The 11,135-nt window shown below is 40.2% G+C and overlaps 1 protein-coding gene across 1 annotated transcript; it reads left to right on the forward strand.

The window, feature by feature from the left end:
- Positions 1–894: 894 nt before the first annotated feature.
- On the forward strand, positions 895–7,638 carry si:dkey-177p2.6 (uncharacterized protein LOC568712 homolog). Its single transcript, XM_022202268.2, has 2 exons — positions 895–1,258; positions 3,574–7,638. The coding sequence occupies exon 2, from the start codon at positions 3,578–3,580 to the stop codon at positions 4,271–4,273; it is 696 nt and encodes a 231-aa protein (XP_022057960.1). The 5' UTR covers positions 895–1,258; positions 3,574–3,577; the 3' UTR covers positions 4,274–7,638.
- Positions 7,639–11,135: the final 3,497 nt, after the last annotated feature.

Raw genomic sequence — 11,135 nt, forward strand, 5'->3', positions numbered from 1 at the left:
CTGATAGTACGGCTGATTTTTGCTGTGGTATTAATACCTTTGAACACTTCATCCATCTCCTCACAGTTGTACCTAAATACTTGAGTAACTGTACTCAGTTACTTTCTATTACTTCATCTATTATGTAATTAAAGCGGTCAAAAACTTTAGTTGAGTAAAAGTATTTTCCTCAGAGACGTAAAATTATAGAGCAGCAGAAAATGGAAATATTCAAGTACATTCACTCACAGTTGTACTAGAGTAACTGTACTTAGTTACTTTCCACTACTGTAAATATTTGGATGAGTTGAAAGTGCGATATTTGCCTCAGAGAAGTAGAATTAAAGAGCAGCAGAAAATGGAAATATTCAAGTGAATTCCATCACAATTGTACTTGAGTAACTGTACTTGGTTACTTTCTATTACTGCAATGTAACTAAGGCTGTCAAAAATGTTAGTGTAGATAAAAGTATATTTGTTCAGCAAAGTAGAAATACAGAGCAGCAGAAAACGGAAATATTCAAGTACATTCACTCACAGTTGTACTCGAGTACAGTACTTGAGTAACTGTACTTAGTTACTTCCCATTACTGTGCAGCAAAACATGCAATATTTGCCTCAGTATGTTGAAAATACTGAGGTAAACTACCTCAAAACTGTACAATACTTGAGTAAATGTACTTTGTATCCAGTTTTTAGATTACATGCAGACTTTGAGCACCTTAACCAGATAAAATTGTACTTTTACTTCAGTAATATTGCGTAACTACTCCTTGCAGAAGGTTTTTCTGCTACTTTTATCCTCTTTTTTCTTAGTAGTACTGTTGTTGTCAGCGTCACTCTTTGCATGTGCAGGACCGAACATTAAAGCTCTTCTCGTCAATGATCAACCACATCTTCGGGCTCGTTCACGTGTCGCCCCGTGTTTTGTCCGAGCCGCCTCTGAACGCATCAGCGGCTCTCACATTCGCACATTCGCTGCCCCGTGAGTGGCGGAGGCGGAGGCTTGATCAGCGGCTCGGAGGGCCAATGAGCTCCGGAGCCCTGGTTCTCCGGAGCTTCCCCACACCCCTCCCCCGGTGCTCGGTGCTCGGCTGCCCTGCCTCCTCCTCCTCCTCCTCCGTCCTTCTCCTCCTCCCCCCGCCGCCGTGGACCGACCGAACATTCCTCTTTACTCCGCAGCGCAGGAACGCAGCGACGGAGAGAACCGAGCCGGAGACACGACAGACAGACCCGCAGCAGCAGCAGCAGCCCATGACACCTCCCAAGGACACGTAAGGTTGGTTTTCAGCCTCTTTTTTGTCATTTTTCACTTCAAAATTCCCTTTAAACTGGCTTTAAGCGGCGCTGAGTGGGGTGAGGGGTGATATAAGTAGCACAGAGTGGGAATAAAATCTCATTTATGAGTGGAAACTGAGCAGAGAAGTTTAATTTAATCCCACGTTTGACTTTCTCACTGTGTTTAAATCACCTGATCTGCTTCAGTTTGCTCAGACTCCCACCAAAAAGAGCCAAAAAGGGGCTCCGTGTCCTTTTAGTTCTGCTTTAAATCCACATTTCGGAGCTGTTCTGTGGCTAAACCAGGTCTGAGGATGAGTGAAAGTCTGTCAGGCTGCAGAGGGGTCTGCCGCTGACTCACACTGCTTTAAATGCTCCCTTTTAAATCCCTGAAAATGTAAAATAAAACTCACACTTCCAGGGTTTAAACTCCCCCAGGTTGTGCTGCGTTTAAGTGCAGATGTGTTTGTGGTGGAACTGAAAGTGTCTGAGCTCACAATCACTTGGTTTCAGTTAAAAAGTTCAGCGAGAAGCGGTTCTACAAATTACAGTTAATCGATCATAATGTGGAGATTAATCTGCAAAAATACTGTTATTTGAATATTTTTTAAGCTAATGCTCGTCTCCCAAGAGTCCCAAAAGAGAAGAAAAATTTCAAAAAAATGTCATATAAGCAAAACACTGCAACAAAATCCAGAATAATCAAGAAAATATCGAGTAAATGTGTAATTCTGATTGCGTAATTTTGATTTCTAAATCACAATTTTAGCAAAAATGCAATTTTTTGTGTTTTTTTCCACTTAAGTTAATATATAATTATTTTTTTTTTGCTGTACTAAACAATCATGTAGTTTTTAAACTATTTTAATTGTAATTTATGTGTTTTTTAAGCAAAAGTCCACGTTAAGATTTGAATTCCGCAAAAATATTCCTCAGATGTGTAATTCAGTGATGAGAACGTATTCTCATCACTGAAGGCATGCAGCAAAAAGCGTTAGTTCAGGCACAGTTTGAACAAAAATCCAAATTTTTGTGGTTTTTTTCCACTGAAACTAATATAAAAATTATGTATTTTTGCTGTACTGAACAATTATCTAGTTTTTAAAATATTTTAATTTTAATTTATGTATTTTTATGCAAAAATAGACATTAAAATTTGAAAAAAAAGTGGAATAATATAATGAATATTTTTAGAGCTACTGCTAATCTCCCAGCAGTCCATGTCACAACATTTCAGGGATATTAAACGTCTAAAATCTAAAAATATATAAGGAATTATCAAGAAAATAATGCATAGATGTGTAATTTATTGTGAAAATATGTGCAGCAATAATGCAAAAAAACATTATATTGGGATTATTTTGATATAAAAGTCACAGTTTTAGCAAAAATATAAAATTTTGTGTTTATTTTCTACTGAAATTAATATGAAAATGAAGTGTTTTTTGCTGACTAAATAATCATGTGGTTTTTCAAATATTTTAATTGTAATTTATATAATTTTATGGAAAACTCTGATTTCCCAAGAGTCTGTGTTAAAATATGATAAAAAAATCTGAAATAATAAACACAATATTTTAACATTTTACACATTTCATAGGTATGTGGAAAACATAATGAGAAATAATTATCTAGAAAATAATGTGCCAATGTGGAATTGATTATTAAAATATGTTATTTGTCATTTAAATGTTTTTTTATTCAAAGGCTCGTCTTCCAAGAGTTTATGGCACAAAATGTCCAAAATATTCTACATGTAAAATATGAAAAATAAGGAATTATGAAGAAAGTAATGCCTCAGCGTGTCATTGATTCTGAAAATGTGTGTAACCAAATTGCAATAAAATTCATATTGTGATTATTCTGATGGATATGAGTTGCTACTTTTTCAAAAATAGCAATTTTTGCATTTCTTTTCCAATTAAAGTAATAAAAATGTGATTTTTGCAGGACTAAAGCATCCTTGTAGTGCCTCACAGCATCACAGTGCTTCATTTATAATCATATGGTCTGACACATTTTGATGTTGCACTCAGTCATATAACAGATTTCAATAATCTTTCAATGAACTGTGCAGTGATAGTTTGGTTTTCATCATTAAAATGTTCGTTTAAATCACAGTAAACAGCCTGTCTGCCTGTTTTAGACGGTTTTCCAGCCTGACATGGTTGCATTTTTGCAGAAGTCCTCTAATAATTTGTTGTGTTTTATCCTGAAAGTGTAAACATGTTGATATTAGCTGCGCTGCTGCAGTCTAAACGGCGTGCTGGTCACGTTATCTCACTGTAACTGGTGTTTTCTTCCTCCTTTAACCAGGTCAATGCTGGGTCGTGGTGTGAAGCGGAAGTGGAGCTGCCTGGAGGAGGCCGAGGTCGTCTCTGAGGCCGCAGAGGACAAGCAGCAGGATGAGGACGAGGACGGGCAGGACGGCCTTCTGGACCCGTCCAGGTCCGACGCCAGCCGCTTGCAGCAGCGCCAGCTGGTTCTGGGCCTCTGCCTGGAGAAGCTGCAGCGCTACCATGCCGGCGTGGAGCTCAGCCTGCGGCGCTCGGTGCTGCTCATCAACACGCTGCGGCAGATCCAGGAGGAGATGCGCAGCGACGGCGTGGGCGGCTGCGACGTCCACCCCGACTCCTGCCTGCTCAGGGACGACTTCAGGGAGGACGCGACGGTGACGTGTCCCGGCTGCTCGGAGGGAGAAGCTCCACCAGAACTCAGCTCTCAGGAGGCCGACGGCTCCGAGCAGCAGAAACCAGAAACGGTCAGCGCCGTGGGCTACCTGGGCGACCTCGCCCTGGACGACATCTTCGAGGACATTGACACGTCGATGTACGAGACGTCGGACCTGCCTTCTGCCTGGGCGTCGGGCCCCTTGTGGCCCCTCAGCGTGTCTCTGTGGCCCGACGAGGACGTGAAGCTCAGACCTCAGAGCCACTCGACGGCCGGGAGCCTGCAGTCGTGTCTGATGGACCTGAACGAGCTGGACCACATCATGGAGATCCTGGTCAAGTCCTGATCACAGAGACGGACTCCTGAACTTCTGCTGGATGGACCGACGAGCTGCTGAACAGAAACTCTGACATGAGATCGGATTTTTAAGGCTCCACCTGAAAAGTTTTATTTGGCTTCAAGTAGAATCAAACACTAAACCTTCTGCCTTTATGAGGAACCAGTTAAAATTATTGATCACAGCAGATAATCATCTCATAATATTAGAAAAACATCCATTCTGAGACACTTTTGCACGACACAGTTAGCTGATTAATAGTTTAATTATTAATTTATGTACTTTCCAAAACAGAAAAGAAGAAAATCTTTAAAAATTTCCTCTTTTCTCTGTTACTGTTTTCATTTTAAATTGAATTTTGGACCAACAAATATAATTAGAAACCTTTTTTTAACTTTTTATCCCCCAAATAATGAAAGTTTAAACAATCTGCCGCTTTATTTTTCCGTTATTCTCACTTTAAATTAACTTCTGTCCTGACACATTATGAACAAAACAATCAACGGACTAATTGAAGAAAATACTTGTGACTTTAAACTACAACTCTATGATTAACTGATTATCAGCCCACACACAATTAGCTGATTAAGAGTTGACTGACGGACAATCATTCATCATTATTTTGCTAAATTATTGAATTACTGAAATGAAAATGCAGACTTTTTACAGAATTTACAGCTTTTCTCTGTTGTTATTCTCATTTTAAATGAACTTTTGCATTAACATCCTCCATTTTACAGACAGAACAGTGAACAAAGTAGCACTGAGGAAAATATTTGCTCCTTCAAACTGCATCTCCGCCTGTGGAAATGCATTTTTAAAAAGCAGAAAACCTCCGGTGTCTCCTCTGACAGGTTGTAGAAACACACCTGGACTTTGAAACGGGTTTTCTTTATGAGCAGAAGGTGATTAATCTTCAGTCAAACTAGATCAGACATGATGAGACATCGCCGCTCAGCAAAAACTATTATTGCAACACGTGCAGGAGCAGTTCTGTCACGTGCAGCGATAGGGGGGGGGGGGGGAGCAGATTTTAATTAATTGACTGTAAATGCAGATGGAGCCTTGACTCTCCGGCTGTTTCTGTCGCTTTGCTCTGCTGGTTTTTGTACGTTTTAAGTGAAAGCAGCAGCAGCAGCAGCAACCTGAGCTGGTTCACGCGTCACTCGGTCTGTCAGATCACAGCCGGGTTGATTATTAATTGAAATCCCTTCAATTACTTAAGAGGGCGTGCTTCGGCTTCAGGCAGCCGGGGGGGCAAAGGCCGGGGTTTCCTTTCAGTATCGGCGCTGAGCGGCTCCTTGGACCTTTAAAACTGAAACTGACATCAGGTGGAAGTCTCTGTGGCAGCGTCTTTATGTTTGTTTGTTTATTTGAGAGGCTGAACTTTTGTCCGAGCGCCTTTTATCTAATAGTGTTCTTATTTATGAATGAAAAATCAACCGGAAGCAGCAGCAGACATTCTTATTTCGGCGCCTTTTGCTCGGGTGTGAGTGTAACTTATAATTTAGTTTCTTTACGACCGTGAAAACAGACAAGAAGTACAGTTTTTTTTCCTCCTTATCGGCAGCTTGTATTTAAATCCAACACGGACGCAGCTTCAGATTTGTATTTTTAACCCTCGTGTCGTCCTGCGGGTCAAAATTGACCCGTTTTAAAGTTTGAAAATGTGGGAAAACTAAATATTTTCACAGTGAAGCTTCTGATGTCCACATTTTCAACATTTTTTGGGAGATTTTTGAACATTTTTTGTTGGAAAAAATGTCAAAAAAATGTTTCTTTAAGAACATTCATGAAAAAAATCTACCAAAATCCAGCGAATTTCTCTGCATTTTGGTTGATTTTTATGTGAATGTTCTTAAATAAAATATGAGAAGTTTTACTGATATATATGGAATCATTTTAGATAATTTTAGGATTTTTTTTGAAGATTTTTACTCAATTTTTGAAAATATTTACAAGAATTTTCTTGTCAAATTAGTTTTTTTTTTAAATTAAATTTTTAAGGGCAACTTTTAAGGAACTATTAGAACTTTCTTCCAGAAGGTTTTGCAAATTTTAAGTTTGAAAATGTGGAGAAAAAAAGAATTTTCACAGAAAACTTCTGATGTCCACATTTTCAACATTTTTGGGAAATTTTTGAACATTTTTTTGGTGGAAAAAAAGAAATGTCAAAGTAAAAGTTTCTTAACAACATTCACAAAAAAATCTTTTGGTTGATTTTTTTGTGAATGTTCTTAAAGAAAATATTAGAAGCTTTACTGAAATATATGGAATCACTTTAGATATTTTTAGGAAGATTTTTACCCATTTTTTGAAAATATTTACAAGAATTTTCTTGCCAAATTTGTGGGATTTTTTTAAATCAAACTTTTAAGGGAAATTTTTAAGGAATTATTGGAATTTTCTTCCTGAAGGTTTTGCAAATTTTCTGAAATTTGGGAGAATTTTTTTGCTGATTTATTTTTTTTCTGACAAGGAAACGATAGTTTTTAAATGAGGACAACAGGAAGGTTAAACCGCAACGACCGAGGAGCTGATCCTCTTCGCCGTGTCTCAACAAAAATTGCAAACTGTGTGTGTTTTTACGGCCTTCCGATGCGTTTTTACCGCGATGTTGGGGATGTTTTCTAACCGTTTTCTAGCCGTTTCTACCTGAAACCCCTAAAAGAGCTTCGCCTGTCTGTGGTTTACTCCTGGTTCTACCTCCTGGTTGTTGTTAGTTTACCTGGACACTCCTGTTTTATTTTGTTTTTTTTACACCATGAGCCATGTACAGACAGATAAACTCTTTCCTGTCCGACCAAAGCGACCCGTCCTCGTCTGCATCTCTTGCGTGCCTTACTACTGACGTTTGCTTTGTCTGTGGAGCTTCATTGATAACAGCCATCTCCGTTTCTTTCCCTCTTCTTTGCCTTTTTTTCTTCCCTTTTCTCGCCGAGCACGATGAGCTTAATGCGTCCTGACAGGCTGACTGAACTAGCTGAGGGAGGAGGAGGAGGAAGCAGTTTGCGTCACTTGTTCAGTAGGAGGAGTTTGCAGCTTGTTTTTTTTTTTTGTTTTTTTGAGTGGCTCACTGCTGCTGCCGACAACAACTTGTTTTTGCACAGACACACAGAAAAACACCGCTTTCTCCGGTTTTGTTTTTCCTTTTTTACATAATCTGTAATCTGCAGGACTGAACACAACCAAGCAGGCGGCTGCAGTGTTATTTATAAACGTATGAAAGCACAATCTGTATGTTTTTGATTCTGTCTGAAGGATGCCGGCTGATGAGATGATGATTCATGATGTATTTTTTCTGTGGAATATTTTATAGATTTTATCCAATAATACAGTAAAAAAAAAAAAAAACACCCTAAATGCCGTGTGTCTCTTTTTCCCCCCCTCGTTACGCAACACCTCACAGACCTGATTGTTGTTGTTTTTTAGGTCAGAGACACAAACATCACATCCAGATTAACACAAAGTGATCATGAAGGCATCATGCAGGCCTTTCTGTTGACCTGCACACACATGACGAGGCATTAGTCAATACATGACCCGCTGCATGTGGGTTCTTCTACTAGTTGGAATTTTTGTCCTCATTTTTGTCTTCAAGGCAAAAATTCCTTGTATGTTTCACCAAAATCCTGCCCTCCTCTTCCTACTAAACCTCACTCTGAATCTTAAATGTGAATAAATTACAGAACAGAGCTTATGGAAGGTTTTTTTTTTTAGCCTGGCAGACATGACTGAGGGCGACATTTCCCAATCATTGTTTTCCAAACGGGGCTGGAGAGTCAAAAGGAAGCAAAGAGCGCCCTCAGGTGGCGGTTTTACAGAAGAGCGGGTGTTTGTTGATGGTGAGCATGACGGTGCACATTCAGAAAAGATGTTCTCTGGTATTTGTTGATGTTTCATCTCTGATAAACGGCGTCATTTTCAGACACAAAACCTTCCAGCGGCTCTTCACACGCAAATTCAGGGGATCTACATGAATTAAATAAGTGACTGTAAGGAAAAAAACCCTTCTTTACGGAGTTGACATAATAATGCTGGTAATGTGTGTAAGTTGAACTCATTTTGGCTTGATAATTATCTTTCACCGTGCCGGGCTCCTTGATTTTCAAAATTCGGTCTGTTAAAAGGGTTTATAAACAAATTAAGTTACTGATCGACTGTTTTGTTGTTGAATTAAGTGAAAATGTGAAAAAATATACGAGCCACAGTTGCTCTTCTTTACGAAATCAGAATCATTAGCCGTATTATTTATTATTCTCGTCTCATTTGAGCTCATTTGTGTTCATTTTCACTCACGTATTGCTTTTCTACTAAATGCCGTATTTTCATGGATCGTTTTTGTGTTTTCTGAGGAGAATCTGGCAAAAATTAATTTGAGGATGAATGAAGTTCTACCTCGTCTTAAAAATCTAAAGCCTGCTGAAGAAAATGAAACTTAAAAATGTTTTTCTTTGTCAAGGAAATTGTAATTTTTCTAACCCGACTTAGATTGTTGGCTAAAAATAATTTCATTAGATGTTGTCATAACTCAAAGAAGATTTTTTGCTGATGCCAAGCATTATTATTCAGTGTATTGACACTGTGAGCAGTGTTTAGGATGTAAACTGTCCACAGTTTAGTCATAAAACCTGAAGTCAAAAAGCTAAACTTTAGAGCTGCAGTATCTTGTGCTATCAGATGAATTCAGAAGAGCAATAAAAGAAATACCGCAGCGGAAAAGCCTCTTAAAACAGAAACAGTCAAATAAAATACCATTTCCTCAAACTTGGACCGGAATATATCACGATAAAAAGTGTCCTTAGTGTTCAAAAACGACAAAAAGCATTGGACTGCTTTGGATGAATTCTAATTAAATGCTGCTCCACAGAGACTAAATTGTGAATTGTTTGTTTGTTTGTTTGTGGGTTATTTGGTTGCTGGTAGGTAGAGGTAGATTGGTTACAGAATAGAAAAGAAGCAGTGTGTAACATTGCATAAATTATATATAAAAATAGAGTGTTCAAAATGACTTGTATATATCAAGTGTGCAGAAAAACTTTTATGTCTAAAATCTCAATATTGCATAAAATAGAAAAATAATTGTGTAGAAAAAAACATTTTTACACAAGACTTCTGACCAGCCAACAGAAAAAACTTGATTTATTGTTTTTTCCCCTGTATTAGTTGGAAGACTAAACAGATAAACAGCCTACAGTTATGTCCAAAAAGAAAAACGTATCAGACATGATTTAGGACTGAACTGGAGCTGAACCGTCCCCCACCTCTGGTTGTTCATTAAATTAGACCATGAAACATGAAACCACACAGGCAGATGAAACAGGGCGCTAACAGGTTTAAAACGGCAAAGTTTATGTATTTTACTGCTCTCATTTTCTTGTCTTACTACATGTCTGTGGGTCTGATTCACTCCAGAGAATGAGACAGAAGTGAAGTGGATGTTGTGGGCGGGAGGCCTCTAAATGCTGGAATTCAGGGAGTGTTCACATTCAAGGAGGAGCAACAACCACGGAAACAACAACAACGACTGCTAACATCACAGTTTAACACATCACATGTCTGTCTGTCTGTCTGTCTATGTATGATGACGGTGCAGATTACTAACGGTGTAACTGGAGCTTTGGGGGCAGTGTAAGTGTATAAATGCTGCGGTGTTTCAGGTTTAGTGTTTCTCTGCAGGCAGACATCAGTCTGCAGTAAAACCAGCCTCAGGCTCACAAAGCTTCAGGCTGACTCAGCACCCAGACACAGAACAAACATCCTGTGCTCCTGTAAAACAATGTGATGGATGGATGGATGGAAGGAAGGAAGGATAGATGGATGGATGGATGGAAGGAAGGATGGAAGGACGGACGGAAGGATGGAAGGATGGATGGATGGATGGATGGAAGGAAGGACGGAAGGACAGAAGGAAGGATGGAAGGATGGACAGAAGGAAGGAAGGATGGAAGGACGGAAGGAACGAAGGACGGAAGGAAGCATGGAAGGATGGAAGGATGGAACGATGGACAGAAGGAAGGAAGGATGGAAGGACGGAAGGAACGAAGGATGGAAGGAAGCATGGAAGGATGGAAGGATGGAAGGATGGACAGAAGGAAGGAAGGATGGAAGGACGGAAGGATGGAAGGCTGGAAGGATGGACGGAAGGAAGGAAGGAAGGACAGAAGGAAGGATGGAAGGATGGACGGACGGAAGGACGGAAGGAAGGAAGGAAGGATGGACAGAAGGAAGGAAGGATGGAAGGACGGAAGGAACGAAGGACGGAAGGAAGCATGGAAGGATGGAAGGATGGAACGATGGACAGAAGGAAGGAAGGATGGAAGGAACGAAGGACGAAAGGAAGCATGGAAGGATGGAAGGATGGACAGAAGGAAGGAAGGATGGAAGGACGGAAGGATGGAAGGCTGGAAGGATGGACGAAGGAAGGAAGGAAGGAAGGACAGAAGGAAGGATGGAAGGATGGACGGACGGAAGGACGGAAGGACGGAAGGAAGGAAGGAAGGATGGACAGAAGGAAGGAAGGATGGAAGGACGGAAGGAAGGAAGGATGGAAGGAAGGCTGGAAGGCTGGAAGGATGGACGGAAGGAAGGAAGGATGGAAGGATGGACGGACGGAAGGACGGAAGGAAGGAAGGATGGAAGGAAGGATGGAAGGATGGAGGGATGGACGGACGGAAGGAAGGATGGAAGGATGGAAAGATGGATGGAAGGAAGGAAGGATGGACGGACGGAAGGAAGGAAGGAAGGATGGAAGGACGGAAGGATGGAAGGATGGAAGGACGGACGGACGGATGGAAATAAATACTCGTCTAACCTTGTGGAAACCATCGTTTGGACTGTTTCTGTGTTGCTCCTTCAGACAGCCGGGACA

The sequence above is a fragment of the Acanthochromis polyacanthus genome, chromosome 1 (assembly GCF_021347895.1).
Source record: "Acanthochromis polyacanthus isolate Apoly-LR-REF ecotype Palm Island chromosome 1, KAUST_Apoly_ChrSc, whole genome shotgun sequence".
NCBI classification, from domain to species: Eukaryota; Metazoa; Chordata; class Actinopteri; family Pomacentridae; genus Acanthochromis; species Acanthochromis polyacanthus.